Here is a 24,242-nt window from a genome sequence, read left to right as displayed (position 1 = left end):
TGTGCTTGACTTTGTTGTTTTGTTTATTAAAAGAAAAAAAGAAAGAAAATCAATTTAAAACTTGAAATAAAATATTCACAACTCAACCGTCGATTTTAAATATAATATTAGTGTGAAAGAGCAACACCAGGACAGAGGAGACAACGGTATACAGATTAAGTGTTTTAAACACTCTTTGATATGCTTGCATGATTTTGTCCCTTCATATACAGTAGTGCAAACAACTACACAACTTTCACCGCTTCACTGAAAAGAACAGAGATTGAAGCAGAAAAGGATTCAGCATATACAGCCTTTCCAATTACTGGTGAGACAGCGGGCCCAAATTTGTTTGGCAGCAAAGTGCAAAGTCATAAAACAAAGTTCTCGTGCATGAACGTGTACAGCTATTGAGTGGCATAACGGAACATTGAGCTTAGTCATCATGAAACTAGCAAACTGTCTTTGACTAGTTATTAAATGAGCTTTAGTTAGACCTAAAACTTTGCACGTTGCCAGTCATTCAAATTAGAGCCCAGAGGTTGACAGCGGCTGACCCACATAAATAAAACAAATCTTTCGTTTTATGCTACGCTTCCTTTTATACAGCCTTTAGTGTTCCGTTAATGCAAATAACTTACATGGCAAAAAAAAAAAGCAGCCTACATTGTTCATAACTTTACAGGGTCTTCACTGTTCACGGCGGATTATAACATAAAGCATCCTGAAACGCGATATGGAATAAATAGTCATCTGTAGTAGCTCAGGGTCTTGCAGGACTGTGCATGCCTCATGGCACAAATTAACAGGAACATTAATGCACCAACTCAAACAACGTCAAAGGGGACGGACAGACAAAGAGGATGTGCCGCAACAAACCTACGAAGGGTTTCAATGTGCAGCCGTTATGAGTTGTTGGACTTGGGGGCAGCTTAAACTGACCAATACTGTGTACTTCTGAGGAATCTACCTAAAATGCAACACGTTAAAAGAGTTAGCTACATGGTTAGAATCTGTCAAGTTCAAAGTGCCTCCATTGTTCATACCTTAAATTAATTACATTCAGTTTTTTATAGTGTCCGTAACAGACTTCTGTGGCATTGATAGGTCGCCAGAAAGATTTAAATAGCTCCCGGAAAAGTGTTCATGTGAAAACGTACAGTTATTTAGCCAATTTATTAGGAAAACCTAAACGAATGCAGTCTCATGTCCAGCAAGGAATGGCCCTTAATGTTTGTGATCTTGTTCAGTTAATCTACAGCTTTCTAAATTAGGGTACTCAAATACCAAATATTATAACCTTCATGAAGCAAAGATTGATCACAGGACTGATGTATTGCACTGTATTACTTTTAGGTCTGTTCCTTTATAATTTGGCAACATCTGTTCACATTTATGTTTGTTTGACTACATGATTACAACGCAAGCATATTTTTTCCTTCGGTAAAAACATAAATATGGCAGCATTAACATTAATAATAATTAACAAAAAAAAAAAAGAAATCACAAAACAGTACCACAAACTGTTGGCCCGACCTGTTTTTCTCTCTCTTCCTTTCTCACCCCTCCCTCCCTCCCGTTCTCTCCTATGTTACCTGTAAGAGGTCTCTTCAGAGCCACCTACTGGTGAATGAGATCTGGAGTGAGTGATTGGTAAGTTACAGTAGTAATGCACTATTTACAAATGTCAAATGTCCTTGAAGGCATGTGATTGGTTCCCGGGGCCAGAGAACCAGCACTGGGAGGGGGGTCTAGTTGAACATGATGGACTCTGGATCCTGATTGGTCATCTGGGCCATGTGTCTGAGCACGTCCTTCTTGGTGATGATTCCCAGGAGTCGCCTGCGGGTGTGGAGAGGGAGAGGAGAGAAGGTGAAAATCCTCTCGTGACGGCATGACAGCACAGAGGGCCCCTACAGAACTTACTGTGTAGTCTTCTCCTCAAACGGAACTTACTGTGTAGTCTTCTCCTCAAACGGAACTTACTGTGTAGTCTTCTCCTCAAACGTGTGTGTGTGCAAGTGTGAGTGTGTGTAAAGGCCAACGGCCACTGTGGGCGTCTGACGCGCATCAAATGACACCAAAGTTTAGAACTCCATTACTTTGAACAAAGCCATGCCCACTGGCGGCATCTGACCCGCATCAACGCAAACATTTAGAAAATTGAGCGTCCAGAGATGCGAATGTAGACGCCAGTGGGCATTGGTCTTAAAGGAAAATTCCGGTATTTAGCACTTTGAGTCCCTTTTCTGGTTTGTTTTGGATGAACTAGAGTGGTGGACACCGAAATGTTGACGATTGGTCCGGTCTCGACTTTTCTGATTCATTTTGAATCGCCTTTGACTACTTCAGAGTGGCTGCCTACAGGCATGCACAAACATGTCCTAAAACAACCCTTAACGTTCCTTTTTTAAAACTGCAACTCACCGAGTGGTTAGTGGTGTTTGTTTGTTGTTCCTAAACAAGTAGCGTAGCGAAATACCGTTTCTGTCGTGTTTTATTTGGCATTTTGTAAAATCCCATTGATTTCTGTTGGAAGACTCATTGCACGTTGATATTACTGCGCTACCGTCTATGCTTCAGGCTCAAATATTGAGCGGAAGTTTATACGCGGTTGTGAGGTGTCTGAAAAAATAGTTCCGCAATAGCAAATAAGACAGCTGGAAATCATACGTTGCGCCGATATATTTGTATTTATTGTATATATTTTTAAGGACATGTTTGTGCATGTCTGTAGGCAGACACTGAAGCAGGAAAGGCAATTCAAAATGAGTCAGAAGAGTCGAGACAGGACCAATCGTCAAAATTTCGGTGTCCACCACTCCAGAAAAGAGACTCAAAGTGCTAAATACCGGAATTTTCCTTTAAGAGTGTGTGGGGCTGTCTGTGTGGTCCTCTAGCCAAATGTGTGTGTGTGTGTGTGTGTGTGTATGAGAGCGTGTAATGTACAATGTACAACAGGATTCAGTGTAAAGGGCACAACTGATATATTTGGTGGGAGAGAATGTGCATCTTACTGTGCATTAGGGACCATGGGTCATAGCGTATTGTTATCAATATAGTGGTACATAGTGGTGGTGTGTGTGTGTTAATAGTGTGTGTGTGTGTGAATAGTATGTGTCTGATGAGTCTGAATAGTGTGTGTGTGTGTGTGTGTGTGTGTGTGTGTGTGTGTGAGTATGGGTGTGTGAATAGTGTGTGTGTGTGTACTGTAAATAGTATGTGTATAAGTGTGAATAGTGTGTGTGTGTGTGTGTGAATAGTATGTGCATGAGTGTGAGTAGTGTGTGTGTGTGTGTGTGTGTGTGTGTTAATAGTATGTATGAGTGTGAATAGTGTGTGTGTGTGTGTGTGAATAGTATGTGTGTGTGTGTGAATAGTATGTGTACGAGTGTGAATAGTGTTAGTGTGTGTGTGTGTGTGTGTGTGTGAATGTGTGTGTGTGTGTGTGTGTGTGTGTATCTATGCATTTCTGTGTCCGGTTACTAACCCACTGCGCGTGACCAGGCACTGGCGGAGGCCGAGCTTGCGGAAGATGTCGACGACCGTCTCCATGGGCGTGTGGTCGGTGACGGTGAAGGGGCTGAGGTTGAGGATGCGCCGCAGTTTGAGGGGCTGCGGGCAGCTGGCGGGCAGCTGAGGGGCATCCTCCGTGAAGTACACCATGGAGTTGCTCACCACGCCGTCCTGCTTCTGACGCGCTGTCTCTACACCAGGGGGGCACAGCAGAGGAGAGGAGAGTGTATGTGTGAGTGTAAGGAAGAGTGTGTGCAAGAGTGTGCGATGTGCAATTTACGTTTACATTTGTGTGTGTGTGTGTGTGTGATTTTTGTTTATGTGTGTATGTGTGAGCATGTGTAAGAGTATGAGATTTATGTTTGTGTGTGTGTGTGTAAGAGTGTGACTTTATGTAGCTTTAAGAGTGTGTGATTTATGCTTGTGTGTGTGTGTGTGATTTATGTTTGTGTGATTTATGTTTGTGTGTGTGTGTGTGTGTGTGTGTGTCTACTCACTGATAGCGAGGGTGAGGTCCTCTGCTGCCGAACCCGATGAGCCTCGGACTCATGCGACCACCACGGGAAGCGTTAGAAGTCGTGTGTGTCTGATGGCGTCTCCACGTCCTCCACCGTGGTGCTGTCCTGCGGAGGGCGGCCCCGGCAGTGCGTTTCGGCAGCCGACGCGTCTGCGTCCGTAGCTGGCGGCGGTGCGTGAACTTCGTCCCTGGTCCAGTGCGGGTAGCGTTGGCCCGGATGTGCCCACCGTAGATGCCCTCCTTGTTGAAGGCGTCGGCCACCCACTTGCTGGTGACGGCGGCCGCCATGAGTGGCACGATGTACTCCAGGCCACCGGTCAGCTCGAACATGATGACCACCAGGGACACAGTCATCCGTGTCACGCCACCTAAAGGGGAACCACACACACACACACACACACACGTCGTGGTGAGCAAGTCCTTAAACTAAACAGCTTGGGTGTACTGTTACAGAATAAAGTGATATAGAAATCCAACCCTTTGCCTTTCTATATCCGGGCTCAACTACAGGTAACTGAGTACAGTGGCAAGTCATTGGAGTATGGAATCTGCATCACTACATTATACAGTCACAGATTTGCATATTATTACACTATTACACTTATTATACTGCTCTTCACAATGCTAGTAGAATGGTCTATTGACTTGAATGGGATTTCCCAACATTCTAGGGTCAAATATATTCATGTAATTACAGCTCATCATCATCCCTCTCCCACAGACCCCATTACCCGTCCCCGTCCCCGTCCCCACACACACACACACACACACACACACACACACACACACACACACACACCAACACCCCCCATAACCGGTTCGCCCTGTCAGGACTTATTTTCCCGATAATGACAAGTGACAAAGCAGCCTAACTCTAAATGGATGGTCTGATTTCCCCAGACATACGATACGGCAGAAACGGTGGCACAGAGCAGTGAGCCGTGAGGCAAAGCGAGGTGTACTGTGACATTTTTAGGATCCAAATACATTTTGGCAAAAGCTTATGAAATAGGCTACAGTTTTTTTTTTAGTCTTTTCTGGTTTATATAGTCAGTTGATTTTCCACCTGTCTGTTCCAGCAACAAAAACACACTTACAACTTTGGTAGCACCCTTGTTGAGCAATAGAATAAAATTACCTTTCCCAATCTGTGAAAAATGTCAAAACTTGCCTTTCTGTTGTGCTCAGCTCACGGGAAAAAATATGGGTGTACTGTTTGAAGAATGAGGACCCAACTGTTATTGCCTATATTAATGTTGGTGAAAATCATCATAATCAGTAACCATAAGTCGGTGTGTCTTGGCGATTTGGTGAACCTCTGACATAAAGGACTCACCCAGACATGCAGCAGCTCCGACCATGGCATAGAGGCCTGGCGTGACGCAGTCGGCCCCGGGTCGGCACCAGTTCTTAAAGATGATCCAGTCGTGGTGGTGGTACGCCATCTGCTCCACGGCGATCCCAACTATGCGCCCAGCGATGGCGCCCACAGCCATGCTGGGAATGAACAACCCAGAGGGAATCTGGCAGAGAGAAAACAACAACAACAACAGGGCACAATAAGTTAAGAGGTTAACAACTTTAAGTCTTTTCCTAACTCACACCCAAACAAGTACTTATTTTTGGCTTTTTTATTTATTTCACCTGCTCAGGTTAACAACAGGCCACACTCGAAATTAAAAAGCGCTTTATGAATGCAAAGTGTTGTTGTTGCAATGAGAACAGGACTGACCTTCATGCCGAAGGTGAAGATGGTGATGACGACCTTGAAGATGAGTCACGGCGACGGCTGCCAGGCGCCAGCGTAGACCGGGTCGGTCGGGACGTCGGGGATATAGATCGGGGGCGTCATGTTGGGGCTATTATAGTAGTCGCAGAGCTGTGAGGACTCGAGTGCGCCGCAGTCGTTGAACAGCTCCGAGATGAGCTGGCTGGTGCTGCGCCGCGTGTACGGGTTGGGGAACGCCAGGATGGCAGTGATGCCCGCCACCGCGATCACCTCCAGCACCGGGTACTTGCCCAGCTGCGTGGTCTTGCGCCGGCGGCACCAGGCGATGTTGGCGCGGATGAAGAGCGTGCCCCACAGGCCGCCGAACACGCCGAGCAGGATGAAGGGCACCAGCTCGGCCATGTACCAGGGGGTGTGGTACTCCACGTAGAACAGCACCAGGCGGTTGTTGCCGAAGGGGTTGATGGAGCGCAGCGTGAAGGCCGCCACCAGGGCGGCGAAAAAGGAGCGCCACAGAGTCTTCAGAGGGAAGTAGTAACTCACCTGGAGAGGGAGGAGGAGGTTGGAGCTCAGGCAAACATCTCATCTAAACATCAACTCACCTAAACCCAGTCTCGAAGATCTCACAAAGGCTGACACAGGCTAACGTACTCCATGGACACAACCTGACACAAGCACACAAGTTGGGAATATAATATGGATGTTTCAGTGATAGTCAGTGAGGCTAAAGCTCAGTGAATCATCTCAGTATCTCAATCTCTCAGTCTCTCTGAGAAAAAACCTTCCTTGAAGTCACCACAGGTGTTCAATATGGATATTTTTACGGGAATCAAACCCGGGACGACCGATTGTCAGTGCTGCTCCACCACACCTGCATAAATGAGTATGAGTGTCGTGCGGTCCCTACCTCCTCGAGACTGAAGAGTACGCCTCCAATGGGAGCACCAAAGGCTACTGAGACACCAGCTGCAGCAGCCGCAGACAACACCTGTGGGTCAAAGGGTCACAACGCGCACACACACACACACACACACACACACTCAGTCAGTCACTGATCTGTAACGGGCTACTTACAACACGACCGTCTCTTTGCCAGACAGACTACCACAGACTTCACTTCAATGCAGCGAAGTGGGTTTGAATAATTTGGGGTTTACATTTACATTAACACTGTCCAAAGCGACATACAAAAAATACAGACCAATAAAGGAAAAGAGTGAATAGAGCTAAAGTGTAAATAGAGATTGATGGGGAGTTTGTTAAGTGTAAAGTGTGAATAGAGATTGGTGGTGGTGAGTTTGTAAAGTGTGAATAGAGATTGATGGTGAGTGTGTAAATTGTAAAGTGTGAATAGAGATGGTGAGTGTGTAAAGTGTGAATAGAGATGGTGAGTGTGTAAAGTGTGAATAGAGATGGTAAGTGTGTAAAGTGTGAATAGAGATGGTAAGTGTGTAAAGTGTAAATAGAGATTGATGGTGAGTGTGTAAAGTGTGAATAGAGATGGTAAGTGTGTAAAGTGTGAATAAAGCCGGTAAAGATGTGTAAGTGTAAATAGAAATTGATGTGAAATAGGAAGTGTGAATGATGGTAAGTGTGTAAAGTGTGAGTGTGTAAAGTGTGAATAGAGATGGTGAGTGTGTAAAGTGTGAATAGAGATGGTGAGTGTGTAAAGTGTGAATAGAGATGGTGAGTGTGTAAAGTGTGAATAGAGATTGATGGTGAGTGTGTAAAGTGTGAATAGAGATTGATGGTGAGTGTGTAAAGTGTGAATAGAGATGGTAAGTGTGAATGTGTGAATAAAGAATAGAGATGTAAAAGTGTGAATAGAGATGGTGAGGTGTGTAAAGTGTGAATAAAGATGGTGAGTGAATAAAGGTAAGTGTAAAAAAGTGTGAATAGAGATGGTAAAGTGTGTAAAAGTGTGAATAGAGATGGTAAAGGTGTGAATAGAGATGTGAAGTATTAAAGTGTGAATAGAAAAGTGTGAATAGAGATGGTAAGTGTGTAAAGTGTGAATAGAGAAAGTGTGAATAGAGATGGTGAGTGTGTAAAGTGTGAATAGAGATGGTAAGTGTGTAAGTGTGAATAGAGATGGTAAGTGTGTAAAGTGTGAAAAATGTGAAGATGGTGAGTGTGTAAAGTGTGAATAGAGATGGTAGGTGTGGTGTGAATAAAGTGTGTGTAAAGTGTGAATAGAGATGGTGGTGTGTAAAAGTGTGAATAGAGATGGTGAATAGAGATGGTAAAAGTGTGAATAGAGATGGTAGAAGTGTGAATAGAGATGGTGAGTGTGTGAATAGAGATGGTGAGTGTGTAAAGTGTGAATAGAGATGGTGAGTGTGAATAGTGAAAGATGGTGAGTGTGAATAGAGATGGTAAGTGTGAATAGAGATGGTAAGTGTGTAATGTAAAGTGTGAATAAAGATGGTAAAGTGTGTAAAAGTGTGAATATTGATGGTGAGTGTGAATAGTAGATGGTGTAAAAGTGTGAATAGAGATGGTAGAGTGTGAATGAATGGTGAGATGTGTACGAATAGTAAAAGTGTGAATAGAGATGGTGATAAGGTGTAAAAGTGTGAATAGAGATGGTAAGAGTGTGTGTGAATAAAGATGGTGAGTGTGTAAAGATGTGTGAATAGAGATGGTGTGTAAAAGTGTGAATAAAAGATAGTAAATGAATAAAGATAAAGATAGTAAGTATGAATAAGAGATGTGAATAAAGATGGTAAGAGTGTGAAAGTGTGAATAGAGATGGTGAGTGTGTAAAGTGTGAATAGAGATGGTGAGTGTGAATAGAGATGGTAAGTGTGTGAATAGAGATGGTGAGTGTGAATAGAGATGGTGAGTGTGTAAAGTGTGAATAGAGATGGTGAGTGTGTAAAGTGTGAATAGAGATGGTAAGTGTGAATAGAGATGGTGAGTGTGAATAGAGATGGTGAGTGTGTAAAGTGTGAATAGAGATGGTGAGTGTGAATAAAAGTGTGAATAGAGATGGTAAGTGTGTAAAGTGTGAATAGAGATGGTGAGTGTGTAAAGTGTGAATAGAGATGGTGAGTGTGTAAAGTGTGAATAGAGATGGTGAGGTGTGAATAGAGATGGTGAGTGTGAATAGAGATGGTAAGTGTGAATAGAGATGGTGAGTGTGTAAAGTGTGAATAGAGATGGTGAGTGTGTAAAGTGTGAATAGAGATGGTGAGTGTGAATAGAGATGGTGAGTGTGTAAAGTGTGAATAGAGATGGTGAGTGTGTAAAGTGTGAATAGAGATGGTGAGTGTGAATAGAGAAGTAAGATGATGAATAGTAAAGTGTGTGAATAGAGATGGTAAGTGTGAATAGAGATAAAAAGTGTGAGAATAGAGATGGTGAGTGTGAATAAAAAGTGTGAATAGAGATGGTGAGTGTGAATATGGTGTAAGAGTATATAAAATGTGAATGATAAAATAGTCAAAAAGTGTGAATAGAGATGGTGAGTGTGAAACAAAAGATAGTAAGTGTGAATAGAGATGGTGTGCAAAAGTGTATATATAAAAATGAATAGAGTAATAAAAATGTAAAATAAAATAGTAAAATGTAAATAAAAGTGTGAATAGAGATGGTAAAAGTGTGAATAGAGATGGTGAAATAAAATAGTAAGTGTGAATAGAGATGGTGAGTGTTTAAAAGTGTGAATAGAGATGGTGTGAATGTGGTAAAAGTGTGAATAGAGGTGGCGTGTAAAGTGTGAATAGAGATGGTGGTGTAAAGTGAATAGAGATGGTGAGTGTGTAAAGTGTGAATAGAGATGGTGAGTGTGTAAAGTGTGAATAGAGATGGTGAGTGTGAATAGAGATGGTGAGTGTGAATAGAGATGGTGAGTGTGTAAAGTGTGAATAGAGATGGTGAGTGTGTAAAGTGTGAATAGAGATGGTGAGTGTGTAAAGTGTGAATAGAGATGGTGAGAGTGTGAATAGAGATGGTGAGTGTGAATAGAGATGGTAAGTGTGAATAGAGATGGTGAGTGTGTAAAGTGTGAATAGAGATGGTGAGTGTGTCTTGTCTCACCTCACGGCGCTTGCCCTCATTCTTGCTATACTTGGAGAAGAGGCTGCAGAAGAGGTTGCCACAGCAACAGGCCACGTGTACGAGCGGGCCCTCTTTGCCCAGGCTGAGGCCTGACGACACGGCCAGGACCAGAGTGACCGTCTTAATCAGCAGCGTCCACTTGCCCAGGTAGCCACGGATGATGAAGCCACTCAGGATCGTCTTAATCTGACAAGACAGCGCATATTATATTATGTTAAATTATATTACAATATATTATATTATATTATATTACATTATAATATACTATGCTATATACATCTTCATACATATTTTCAATTAATCAATCAGCAATATATTTAATGTGCTATGATTCTACTATTCTATTGAAGTCTACTATTCCTGCCCTGTGTGCAAATCCTACAAGTAGGTCAATGAAGGAGGAGAAATAAAAGCTGCACAAAGCACCTTCAAAAAAATTGTCAGTAGCAGCAAATAGTTGTAAGTCATCCTTGGTGGGGTGGGGATAATGTAGTGGCTAAGGAACTATCCTAGCATGGGTGAGGATAGTGTAGTCAGAGACTTTCTAATGAGGAGACAGCACTCAAAAAATCCTCTATAAAAATGCATAGTTTGTAACGCCAATATTGCAGTTGTCTACGCATATCACACCCCTTCTGCGGCAAAACGTTGTATGTGGTGTGTTGTGAAGACAATAATGTGGTGTGTTGTGAAGACATCCTGCCAATCATGTGTTGTGATCTCGCCGCTGGAGCAAGATTGGTGTCGTGAAGCCTTGCGCACGCGCATTTCTGCTGAAATAGATGCCCGATAATAAGTGCCCAAAAAGCGTTGCAATATGGTCGCCAAGTGGAGGGACTTGCCTAAAAGGACTTTGGGTTATGGCTAAGGCTAGCATGGGTGGGGATAGTGTGGTGGCTAAGGAACCAGCCTAGCATGGGCGGGGATAGTGTAGTGGCTAAGAAACTAGCCTAGCATGGGCGGGGATAGTGTAGTGGCTAAGAAACTAGCCTAGCATGCAGTAGCCACAAAACAAAGCCAAGGCAAGGCATTGTACCCCGAGTTGCTCCCGGGAGACTGCAATAAATATTGATTCTATATCACTGAACCATGTTTACATTTACATTAATGCACTTAGAGACACTTCTATCCGAAGCAGATATGTCTAGGTGCCTGACCCATGCTGTGGAGGTCAGGGTTGTGCACAATTTGAATTGCAATTCTGCTTCCTGTTTGCTACCTCAATTGAATTGCAAGTGAAATTCAAGAATTGAATTAGAATTTAAGAGCCAGTTTCAATTCAATTCTGGAATTTTGCACAAGCCTGGTGGAGCTGCACCTCATGAGGTTTAGATGGTTCTATTAAAGCTGCAGTTGGCAAGATTTTTTTGATCATATTCCCTGAAACCGACACTATGCTCCGACAGGACAACATAAATCAGCCGGTTTTAGAAAAAAAACCCGCACTTCTACCTCCACCTAGTGCCTGTTAATCGTTTTAAAAAATCCACAGCTCCCGGTTCTTCTGGTCCAATCAGAGCAGGGCTGTGTGAGATCTGACTGCCAATCACAGTCTGTGCAGTCTGGTGCGCACTGACGAGAACAAACTCGATGAGAGGGTGCTTGTGGTAGTGGGGGAGGGGCATGAGAGTTGTAAACATTCAACATTTTGGCTAACTCCCTTCAATCTGTCAGACTTGCCAACTGCAGCTTTAAGGTCTCAATTGGAAAAAATAATAATAATTCTATGTCACCATGGAACCTAGTAACCAAGTTTAGCTTTAGCCATGTTTAACTATTTAGATTCATGCACTTAGCAGATCCTTCTATCCTGTGGGACTGAGGTTTGGACGGTTCTGTACGGGTCTCACCTCTGGGATTCCTGAGCCACAGGCGTAGGGGGCGAACACACGCACCAGCGACACGGCCAGGAAGGAGAAGCAGAGCGCCCACATCACGTACAAGAAGTAGTTCAGGAGATACGCTCCAGCACCCTGGACAGCAAACAGCAGGACAGGAGTTTTCATTTAACAAACACACACACACACAGTGTCACACCCAAAGAGACCGGTATACTAAAAGAATGTGAGACAGGTATACTAAAAGAATGTGTAAAAGAATGTGACCTCGTTGTAACCAGTCATGAGTTCGGCCCATTTCTGCCACTGCGGGCACTTGTCACGGTCGTCGAAGGTGGTCTCGTTGGACGTCCAGCAGCACTGCTCGTGGCTGTACCAGAACGCCGACAAACACACCCCCTCCTTCAGATCCGTCATCCAGTCCACCGCCAGGTCAATGACGCCTGCCAGAGTGCCTGATCAGAGAAGCACAACAACGCAGTTGTTCAGCATCAGCAGAATGCAGACACACACACACACACACCACCTCTATCAGGATCCGTCATCCAGTCGCCCACAAGGTCAATGACGCTCATGCAAGTGTCTGAGCAGCACACATCACATGCATCAGCAGACCGAAGGCCAGACATCAGAATATACAACATTCCAGACCATAGGCTAGAGCTTCCTTCAATCAAACACAGAATCTATTTCATGTAGATTCTTCAATAAAATATGAAATCTATCTTTAATGGTTATCTTTTTACTTAAAGCAACACAACGGCTTCAAACTCAAAAGCCGAAAAAAGAGAATGTCTCTTTAAATAATAAAGAAATAAAGAGAGTATCTGACATTGTCAATGCCGGAATATACCAATACCAGAAAGCCTGATATTTCACTATGTTATTGTGAACAGGTGCATGACCTTTTGCGTTAGCTTTAGCCCATTAGCACTAAACGTGAACCCAGTACATTGACAATTGACGAACATGGGAATTCCTACCATGTGTTACTTTAAGAGATACCAATATTTGTATGTATACAGTATGTATTACACAATCCATACAGTGTGAAGTGACAAATGAGATATGTAAACACACAGACAACCACTGCAATATGATATAACCTTAACTTTTTGAAGAACTGAGGACATGAGCTTCTGATCTTTAACTTGGACGTTTCCAATCCTATACATTTTCTCCACACTTTAAAACAATGCGCTGCACTGATATGTTTCACTTCCTCAAGCAACACATACAAAGCAAATTTGCTGACTCAAACACATATTGTTGTTGTCAGCAACACATACAGCGGGGGAAATAAGTATTGAACATGTCAACATTTTTTTCAGTAAGTATACTTCCAATGAGGCTATTTGCGTTAGCAGACATTAGTACTAACTCAGATAATCCACCCATATAAAAAAATCCAAACACTGACCATAAGTAGAGTTGTGTGTAATAAAGTGAAATGACACAGGAAAAAAGTATTGAACACACCTACTGAGATTTCTTAAATACTTTGTGGAAAAGCCTTTATTTGTAATAACAGCTTCAAGTCATTTTCTGTATGACGAAACTATCAGTTGCAGTATTCAGGTGTGATTTTGGCCCATTCTTTTAAACAGATAGTCTTTTAATAAGATTCCAGGGGTCCCTCTTGTGAATCCTAACTTCCAAAACTGTTCAATTGGATTTAAGTCAGGGCCTTGATTTCCTTTCTCTGAAACCAATTGAGAGTTTCCTTTGGATCATTGTCCTGCTGGAAGGTCTAGCCATGTCTCATCTTCATCATCCTGGTGGATGGCAGGATTCTCCAGGAACAAAATGACTCCATTCATCATTCTTTCAACTGTATGTAGTCTGCCAGTACTACGAGACGAAAAACAGCCCCACACCATGATGCCTCCACCTCCAAACCTCACTCTTGGTATGGTATTTTTAGGGTGATGCACAGTGCCATTTCTCCTCCAAATATGGAATGTAGTATGACATCCAAAAAGTTAAATTTTGCTCTCGTCTGACCGGAATACATTCTTTCAGTATTCCAAATGATGTGTAGCAAACTTTCAACAAGCTTCAGTAATAGCACAGTCCTTTTAGGCAAGTCCCTCCACTCGGCGGCCATTTGACAACGCTTTTTGGGCACTCGTCGAGCATCCATTTCGGCAGAAATGCGCTGGGCAAGGCTTCACGACACCAATCTTTCTCCAGCGGCGAGATCACAACACATGATTGGCACGATGTCTTCACAACACACCATATGATTGGCTCAATGTATTCACATCACACCATATGATTGGCTCAATGTATTCACATGTCGACGTTTTGCCGAGGAAGGGGTGGGATATGCGTAGACAACGGCCATATTGGCGTGACAAACTAGCCCCATGCATTTCTATGGAGTATTTTTTGAGTGCTGTGTCTCCACATTAGAAAGTCTCTGGTAATAGTCATGCGGAGTGAGCGTGCATAGAGGCCATGGCGGTGGAGTGCATTACCTATGATTTTCTCTGTAACAATTCTACCTGCTGCCTCCAAGGCTTTCTGGAGCTTTCTCTGAGTGGTCCTTGGCTCTTGGCCTACTCTTCTGACTATCCTTTTGACTTCCTGGTCAGAAATCTTGCGAGGAGATCCTGTGCATGGCCGGTTGATGATGCAGTGATGTTCCTTCCACTTGCAGATAATGGCTCCAATACTGCTTACTGGATGATTCTGAAGTTTTGAAATGCATTTGTAACCAGTTCCATTGATATGTTTTGCAACAATAAGGTTGCAAAGGTCTTGGGAGAGCTCTTTGCTTTTACCCATCATGAAATGTTTCTTGTGTGACACCTTGGTAACGAAAAATCTTTTTATAGCCCATCAATATGTACTAACCCAGCTTATATTAATTTTCACAGATAGGATGGATAATTACTCTCTAACTACTTATAAATTCCAGCTCGTTCCTTGCCATTCCTTGTCTTTATGTACTGCTTTTTCTTAGAGTGTTCAATACTTTTCCCATGTGCCATTCCACTTTTTTACTCATAACTCTAATTATGGACATTAATGTTTGGATTTTTTACATGTGTGGATTACCTAAATTAATACTAATGTCTGGTGAAAATTGTTGACGTGTTCAATACTTATTTCCCCCGTTGTACATAGCAAATGTATGCCTATTCTGTGCCCTTTGATCCTTATGAGGAGCTTCTCCCCGTGATCTTCTTTTAACGTTTAACGACCATAAATGGCAAGTCTTATCCTACCTGTGTGGATTAGGTAGGGAGGATGATAAAGCCATATCATGAATATAATATAATATATTACATTCACGGGGCAGCCGTGGCCTACTGGTTAGGGCTTCTGGCTTGGAACCGAAGGGTTGCCGGTTAAAACCCCAACCAGTAGGAAAAATGTGGGCGGGGGAAGTGGTTGAGCACTGCTCTCTCATGCCCACATCCACGGCTGAAGTGCCCTTGAGCAAGGCACCTAACCCCTCACTGCTCCCTGAGCGCCGCTGTAGCAAGGCAGCTCACTGCTCCAGGTTAGTGTGTGCTTCACCTCACTGTGTGTTCACTGCCTATAAACCTGATTTACATTTACATTACATTATAATATAAAATTATATAAAGCCACATCCTACCTGATAACAGGCCGATAAGCAGCATCACCACCCATCCAGACCAGGCGTCCAACAAGCTCTTGATAAACTCCCAGATGGACTCTTTACTCTTGTTGGTGATCTGAAGAAGTGCAGTTTATCTTAGCATATGTTAAGTCTCAGGAGGAAGTGTAGTTTATCTCGACATTAGCATGGTTAAGTTTCAGGAAGTGCAGGTTAGCTTAGCATTTGCAAGGTTAAAGGAACATGCCAACTTTTTTGGAAATTGTCTTATTTGCCGTCTATCCCAGAGTTAGATAAGAGGATATATACCCCTCTCTGTGTGGTCAATAACTCAGTCTGACACCATTAGCCTAGCTTCACTCACTGGAAGTTGTATGATCGTCTATTATATATCTGCATTATAATTATCTATTATATATCCGTATTATAATTATCTATTATATATCTGCATTATAATTATCTATTATATATCTGTATTATAATTATCCATTATATATCTGTATTATAATTATCTATATCAAAGTCTTTCACAACTCAACACAGTGCCTAAGAAGCCCTGTATGATGCTCATTACTGTAGAAACTGTGTTCTCAGGCCAACAGATCTTTGCAGATTTTTGTTTCATCCATCTATAGATTCTGTCACTGTGGGGGTTGAAGTGTGAGCAGGACATCCAGGGAACACATCTGTCAGTATTCAAACTTGGAGAAATGTCAATCCAGGTGTGCACAGATAACTATGTTGCATTCACTGGTGCCCTTAAGCAGGTTGGAATGCAGGGAAAGACCCGAAGATTGCTAAACTGGCAGGTGTGTAGCCATAGATTATCTTACTGATAATAGACAAGCCAAGGCAGCTCTATTTCAGTAGCTAATTTCATACCAATGCAGTTCAATCAATGTGCATTGCACAGAAAACAGTAGTAAAGCAAACATCAGCAAGCTGTTGCATGGTTTCTGGATGTTTGTTACTGTTTATATTACTGTTCCTGCTATTTGGAGATAAGAGCCTATTATCCACACTGAGCTCAGACAGGACTGAAGACCGGGGAAAGATGCTCACCTTCCTGTGGCGGTCTGTGTCACGGGACTTCTCCCTCAGCCAGTCAATGGTGTGGAAGTCCTCGTAAGTGCCCACGTCAGGGAAGGGCTCGTCCAAGAAGTCCATCAGGTTCCCCGCCCCATTCATCTCCTCCGTGGGAGTGGCATTGCTTATAGCTGCACAGGACAAAAGACAAGGAACTGTCATGGCAACTCAATTCATTTATTCACTTACTCACACGCATATTTCTAGTGTTGGATACTGATGCTGGCCACACAAGTATCCTGGGCATGTCCCACACATAGTTCTGTGCATAAACTCTTATTCATAAAATACCTTACACAAACACACACATTTTATAATTTCAGCCTTCATATGTGAATAGTAATGTCTGGTGAAAATTATTATGTATTATATGTATCTCCAAATCTAGGGAGTTTTTCCTCGCCCCTGTTACTCATGGGCTCTCTGTTTTAACACTCTGTAAAGCGCCATGAGACATAGGCTATGTAATGTTTTGGCGCTCTATAACTTAAATTAAATTGAAATTGAAATATGTGTTCCTGGATTACAGCATACAAATACACAGGACAAGCAGCCTTGACAGTTCTGCTAACCTATGTGGACCACTCCCACTTATCTTGCCACCTATGTGCGGTCATTGATGTTAGAAATAATTTTAATCACCAATCAAGCACATTGCTCCTTTCTCCAGATAAAAACCTTTATAATGACAGCATGTCACCATGTCCTTGTTAACGTTAGCTTTGATTAACCTAGCTAGCCAGCCTACCTTTGGTCGTTAGCAGTGCCATCTTATGGTGCCAACCAACCAGAAAACTAGCTTGTTCAGCTATCTGCGTTAGCCTAACGTTAACATAGGAAGCTACTCATGATATTATATGTATACAGTGGCATCACTGTATCAATATATTAGGTTAGAGTCGAAGGAAATGCACGCAAGAAACGTGCATCAATAACAGGTGCACACATAAACACGCACCCGCCGCCGCCCGCCGCTAGGCGATGATGATATTTGACCATTCTGCTAGGCTAGCTGAGACATATTCAAATCATGACTTACCATCAGGCTCCATACTTGTCTGCTTCTCGAAGAAGGTTGCCTTTGTGAGTTTATGTGACAATAACGAGCATGTCCATTTTTTTCTCGGGTTTCTGATTTTGGCACGCTTTTGCGCCGATGTTGCTGTGACAGTGGCACAGCTGATTTGTAAATAAAAATGAAGGCGTCACAGAGATCTCTCGAGTTCCCACAATGCCACTCTCTCAGATGTCACCCGCGGCTAGGGCGCACTCACGAACAAGAAAAAGCTGCGCTCAAGCTGTTGCCTGCAAAACGGCAACCCCCAGAGAATACACAAATCCACGTGATCTACCTATAACACACCAAATGCACTCTCACAAACGACATTATAATAAAGGCCTATAATGTATCTGTAACAGGTTCTTTCTTATTTATGGGCAAATAAATAACTCAGAAGAAATATTATTAATCAAAATTGTCATTATTTATCTTATATGCACAATCTCCAAATTACCAAAATGTTATCCATCATCAAATGTAAGTAGATAATGTTTCGTTTAATGGGTTATAAATATTGCCTGGAAATTAGAGCTCCATGCTTTTAATGCATTTTAGCACACTCTTGTGGACAAGATGGTCACTTGCAAAAAATAACTGCAGTTAGGACCTACTGTATGGGACCAAAAACGGCAATTATACAATATTTCTGAGGTACAGTGCAGTGCAATGCAGTTTCATGTCCAATATACTGCATTTCTGCAGTAAAGTGCAGCACAATGTAGTTGCAATTGCAATTTTTTCAGGTCCAAAATCCTGCAAATCCTGGAGTTTTCAGAATTTAAAGTTATAGTTATTTTTTGTAAGGTGAGAGAGAGAGAGAGAGAGAGAGAGAGAGAGAGAGAGAGTATGTGTCTCTCTGTGTGTGTGTGTGTGTGTGTGTGTGTGTGTGTCTGAGTGCGTGCATGTGTGTGTGTGTGTGTGTGTGTGTGTGTGTGTTTGTGACTGTGTGTGACTATGTGCGGGTGCTGAGCATTCAGTTGTCTGTGGAGTGGGTGAGCTGTGTTGGTATTCTAGTGCATGACTGGGTTTGATTTTTTTCCCTCTCATTCTCATATTGATGCTTTCGTGTGTTGCCTCCTACAGTCAGACGTCACAGTCCTCATAGTTTTCACTGCTCAGATCTGATTAACAATAATAGCCTATTGTTTTCAGATTTTTCCTTGTCACATGTGTAAAGGGTCTCTTGGCCCCCCTCCATAGGCTATATAAAAATGTAATCAGCTTATCGCATGAGAAGTATTTTAATGCATCTTTAAACTGAAGCTTTCCCTAACAGGATAAAAAGCTTACTTCAGTACTTTAATTTGGTTAATTTGTGTTTGACTTCTGCTATTACTGCAACAGAAAAACATGTATGGCCCTGACATTCTAAGAAGCGAAGAACCACCTGTATATCAAACCAAACCAAACCTTGGATATAAGGATATGAGCTAAACCTTTATCTTATATCTTATTTAATGTCAATTTGTTTTTAATGTCAACAATCCCTTGTTTGTCTTTCAACAGCATCCGGTGGAAGGGATTGGCAAAAGGAGTGTTGGGCTGGCACCATGTGTGTGTGTGTGTGTGTGAATGATGCTGTTGTTTGGCCATCTCTGCCTCTGCCCCTGCCTCTCTCTCTGCACATTGGCCTCTGACAGAGCAGCAGCGACAGCCTCCAAGAGACAGATAGAGAGGGAGAGACATAGATAGATAGAAAGGGATAGAGAGAGAGAGAGAGAGAGAGAGAGAGAAAGAGAGAAAGGGGTGGGTAACATGTCAGTGAGCAGCGCGTCGCCTCAGATCACGTAAATGATGTGTACACATTTTGAGAGGGATAACAGATCTTTGAAGGAGTTCCTCTCGGCTGGAGTTATAGTGTCTGCACTTCACTAATTGGCCCGTGTTGTGTTGAGGTCTCCTGTCCGAGCCAACGCTCATCAAGAGACAGGGGAGACGTGGGCAGCTGCAGGCGGATAGTGAGCTAACCAGACTGCCCAGGACAAGACAGTGGAGCAGGGGAGACAATCGGTACAGGACTAGAACCAGACAGCTGTCAGAGACTGCCCAGGACTAGACAGCGGAACAGGGTCGACGAACAGGGACAGGACCAGCACCAGATAACCAAGTGCAGAAGTCGAACCGGGACAGGACCATACGACTGTCCGTGACAGAACCAGAACTAGACAGTGGAACACGGGAGAGGAACCGGGACAGCACCATACGACTGTCGAGGACAGAACCAGGACTGCAGGGGAGTGTGGGAGAGGACCGGAGCAGGAATAGACGGGACGGCGCTGGACAGCAGCGAAATGGATCTCAGATCTCAGCTTCTGGAGCTGCTGGGTCTGTTCTTCATCATTCTGGCCTGGCTGTGCTCGCTGACCACCACACTCATGTCGCAGTGGCTGACCCTCGCCACAGAGCTGCTTCCCGCCGAGAGCTACGAACTGGGCCTGTGGGAGACGTGCGTGGTGCAGGAGCTGGGCGTCATCGAGTGCAGCCCCTACGACAGCCTCCTGGGCCTGCCGCCGGACATCCGGCTCGCCCGCATCCTCATGGGTGCCTCCCTGTCCACGGGGCTCCTGGCACTGGCGCTCGCCGTTCCCGGCATGTACGTGGTGAACAGCTGCAAGGGCACGGAGACGCTGCGCGCCAAGCGGGTGCTGAAGATGCTCGGCGGTGCCCTCTCCCTGACCACGGCGGTCCTGGGCCTCATCCCCGTCTCGTACGTCGCCCACCTGACGGTGCAGCGCTTCTTCGACGAGTCCGTGCCGGAGGTGGTGCCACGCTGGGAGTTCGGCCAGGCGCTGTTCTGGGGCTGGGGCGCAGGGCTGCTGCACCTGGTGGCCGGTCTGCTCCTGGTCAGCTCCTGCATGTGTCTACAGGACGAGACCTGCCCCGCCGCAGGGGCCATTCCCCTGCAGAGACACACGATGACACACCCAGAGGTCAACCACAAATTAGGAAAACGCACAGGTTACGTGTGAGCAATGTGAAGCGTACCTCTGCAAATATACTACATGGACCAGAGTTAGATTTTTTCATCCACTAACCAAAAGTCAGATATTTTTGGCTGGAACTGTTTTATGGTGACAGATATATGGCCATAAGATCTTGTTTGTACTTGATGGGATGCTGCTATATTCTTCATTTTGGTTTTATTCAATCATCAAGGTAATGTCAATTTCAATGTTCTTGTTTTACATTTAGGGTCAGATTTCTCATACATTTTTATTTCTATGTACATTTTTCTTAAGTGACGTCATACATATCATCCAAAGATTCCTTTGACATATTTGATCAGAATCTGAATTTAAACAAACAAATACATTTAAAGATTGAAATGTGCAAGCCGTGCCAGTGCATTGAATGCATGCATGAAAATAATAATTTATAAAACATCAATAAGACCAATAAGGTTGTTCTTGTTATGGTCCTCTTTACATAAAGGAATGTTTATCTAATAACACTGACTTTTAAATTTAAATTGACCCAAATTAAGGTGGACAGTAGAGACAACAACATGTGTGGAAGTATCAGTCAGAACATCTGACATTGTATAAAGTTGTTTTTGTTTATTATTACCAAAGAATATTGGTTATTAATCAAAAGTAATTACAGTGTAAAAGTTATACTGCATGCTTGTTTCATGTGTATGTATTTATGTGCAATGTACAAAAGCAAGGCTAAAATGTGTAAAGCTCTATACAGGGCCAATTCTGAACAAAGTTTTCTGTATATCCACTTCTTCTTCCAAGAATATTATTTGGAAGTTATTCAGAGCAATTGAACACACACACAGTTTGTAAGTTTGAACATTTTTTTCTATTTTAATTTCAGGATCTCCTAGAATTCACAGAGAAAATCACCTAAGTTCATACAGTTATTGTTGCTTGACAGTTTTGTAGGTAACAATCTTAAAGTGTATCGTTCATGACACACCAAAATACATCTTACTTAGGAAAAATATTTATGTTGATTGTGCATTGACTATGCCATGAACATATCAGAAAATATATTTAAATTATTTTCACATATATCTACAACATTTGCTGTTGTCATATTTAGAGACTATTATATTGGTTCAATAAAAAAGTTTAAATATCATAATCAAAAAATGAATTTCATTGAATCAAGAATCTATAAGATGTGTTGTTTTACAAAAGCCCGCTGAAATCATAATTCTAATATTTTCTGTCTTGAAAGCCCTGCAGTGAGTTTCCTTTAAATGGCCTGACAAGCGTGTCCACCAAAACAGTTTTTGAAACTAATCCCCTCTGATCCTCCATGTTGGCTCCTGGGCTAAGTCCTGGCTAATGACCAGGCGACCAGAAGTGTGCTCAGCAGGTCACTCAGCACCTATTAGTCAGACGTCATTTCACAAACCCCTGGTCTGCCCATCAGGGCCTGCCAAGACCCCTTAGGGGCTTCTGTTATTGTTGTCTCCCTGAGTCTAGTCAGAATTAGTGTACCTTCAAAGACCATCAAAGTTCCTTCAGGTGCTAGCTGCCTCTCTGTCTCACATTACATATGAATAAAAGGTGAATATTGCTTGTAAGGTGAAAGCTGTTTACAGTGCTAAGGCTAAAGGTTTTTTAAATGAACTGGACCACACACATGGTGATCATAAAGATATAAATATCAATGTGGTGATGGGACATTGTAGGCATCTGACTACATGTAAAAATCTTGAGCAGTGTGTACATTCAGATACCAGCTAGCATGGTAGCGACACCAAGGTCACAGGGTCAGTAAGAGCACATAATGAATCAGAGTGGAAATCTGCATCGCTAGCTGGTTTGGATCCAACAAGTGTTGCTATATAAGTTGTATGCTAAGCCCTAAGGGGGTCATCCCTATGTTCCCCGAGTCCTATGTTCCCAGCTCGGGTTAGGGTTATGATTAGGGGTCCTATGTTCCCCAGTCACATACAAAGCGGGGCACATAGGACCCTGGGAACAGTACGCTCCCAAGCTAAGCTAACTAGCTAAGCTAACAGGGTCCGTTCCTCCCATGTCCCCTGATGCCATGTCTCCCGGCTTCGACTTTGAAGGGTCCAGTGCTGCACAGCATGTGTCCAAGGCGTCATGAGAAAGCTTCCTTTGTTACTGCTCCCACAATGAAGTCATTATGTCTTTGTATGCTAATCTCCAGCCATCTTTTTACATACAAAGGTTGCTGTTGCATTAGAAGGCCACATACAGCGCTGACTGGACACATGCCTGGTACTTCAAACGCTTCTACTATGGAGAGAAAAGAGGAGGCCAAAAGAGTACTGCTGTCTCATGCAAAGGCCAAAGACCCCCATGGAAGACCTCATGGCAAGACAGAGGCCTTGGAAGCCAACCATTCTCTTTGTCTGATTCACTTATCATGACATTAATCCATCTGCACGGCTGGCTTTAGATCAAGGATGTTCCATAATCACACTGTACAGTGATTCCTATAGTGCTCTTCACCTCGTGAGAGGAAGCTGCAGTATTTTTTTTTTTTTTTTTTGGTGTCCTGATCCGATACTTCAAACCAAAGTACAAGATTATTTAATCTTCACATTCTTCCTGCTCTTCTGCGGCTGAGCTCTGTGCATCGGACACCAAAGAAAGCTAAGAGACCTCATGTCCTCACAAAGCTTTCATGCCTGTGCTCGAGTTCAGTGAACAAGGAGATATGGTTTATTAGTCATTAGATAGAAATATTGATTTTCTTTGTGCTATGAAGATTACACAGCTCAGTGCAAATTTGCACTCAGCTAAACACTGTTTCTGTTCATATACAGTGAAACTATTGGACCCTTAGTAATGAATAGCCATTGTCAATGTCTTTGAACATTTCTAAGCTATAGTTAAAGGAGAAGATTTTTCAGGGATGCACAATGTTCTTGTGAGGAACTTCAAACATAGGTGTGGTGGTGACATTAGAAACTGGTAATTGTCCAGATTCAGATGCATACTTTTTTTTCTGGCCAGGAGTATTGTTGTGCAATTATTTATTTTATTGGTTTAAAGGTTTAAAGGCGTTTCCATCATCTCATCTCACTGTAAAAGGCGACGATCATAAAACAATTTACCGAACTGATATTGAACTCAAACATTGCATGAGCATTTATAACCTAAATGACCAGCTATCAAAAACATGCCCTCTTTTCAGCCAATCAGTTTAACCTAGCACCAAAACACACACACACACACATGCTGATGATAACAATATAAATATAAATGTGGTGATGCAACACTGTGAGCACCTGACTTAATATAAAAATATCGTTTTCCGCACACACACACACACACCTACCCTCACACACATACCCTCACATACCTACCCTTCGACCCTGAAGTCTATCTCTATTTACCTCTCATAATGAGGGGCCCTACATGTAAATCGAAGCATTGAGAACTTTGTAAGTCTACAGACAGTTTATTAAAAAGATACTTTAGTACAGTACAGTACAGGCTGGCATCATCTTGGGAAAACAGTCACGTGACAATTCAGCTCGCGTTGCTCCAGTCCAACGTCTCTCTAAACTATTTTTTTAATAAACTGTCTGTACACTTGCAAAGTTCTCAATGCTTTAGTTTACATGTAGGGCCCCTCATTATGCTACCGTGGAAGTGTGGTACTATTTTGAGCCTTGTTAGTGGTATAGAAATAGCGATTTCTTCTTACTTTGCGTGTGCCCCGAAGACTAGCGTTAAACGCTTATTAGCGGTTTGTGGTAAAACTGGTCACGTACGATCAGCATGAAAACATATCCCAGAGAACGGACGAACTCGGTTCACATGTGTTATTAACCCCTAGGTTCATTTTGCGCAGGAATTGTCCTTTAAAGCTTGACTATTGTGCTTCACTTTACAGTTGCGTTGGATAAAAGCGTCTGCCACTTG

At 43.0% G+C, this 24,242-nt stretch overlaps 2 protein-coding genes across 2 annotated transcripts; one reads left to right on the top strand and one right to left on the bottom strand.

Moving 5' to 3' along the window:
* LOC125288448 (H(+)/Cl(-) exchange transporter 4-like) lies at window positions 1–17,568 on the bottom strand. The gene is given in 13 exon segments (XM_048234823.1): window positions 1–1,821; window positions 3,470–3,686; window positions 3,993–4,012; window positions 4,014–4,380; window positions 5,349–5,535; window positions 5,745–6,284; window positions 6,649–6,729; window positions 9,783–9,989; window positions 11,654–11,776; window positions 11,909–12,096; window positions 15,252–15,351; window positions 16,296–16,450; window positions 17,359–17,568. Coding segments are annotated over 13 exon segments (2,289 nt in total). The 5' UTR covers window positions 17,372–17,568; the 3' UTR covers window positions 1–1,730.
* A 1,023-nt stretch (window positions 17,569–18,591) lies between these two features.
* On the top strand, window positions 18,592–21,386 carry LOC125288236 (putative claudin-25). Its single transcript, XM_048234429.1, has one exon. It carries the CDS (start codon window positions 19,671–19,673, stop codon window positions 20,346–20,348), a length of 678 nt encoding a protein of 225 aa, XP_048090386.1. The 5' UTR covers window positions 18,592–19,670; the 3' UTR covers window positions 20,349–21,386.
* The last annotated feature ends 2,856 nt before the right edge of the window (window positions 21,387–24,242 follow it).

The sequence above is a fragment of the Alosa alosa genome, chromosome 23, assembly GCF_017589495.1.
Source record: "Alosa alosa isolate M-15738 ecotype Scorff River chromosome 23, AALO_Geno_1.1, whole genome shotgun sequence".
NCBI lineage: Eukaryota > Metazoa > Chordata > Actinopteri > Clupeiformes > Clupeidae > Alosa > Alosa alosa.
Note: the sequence above shows the minus strand (reverse complement) of the source record. Positions and strands in the feature narration are given on the sequence as shown.

Excerpts from the sequence above, each read along its gene's own strand:
- LOC125288236 (XM_048234429.1), top strand. The coding sequence starts at position 19,671 with ATGGATCTCAGATCTCAGCTTCTGGAGCTGCTGGGTCTGTTCTTCATC.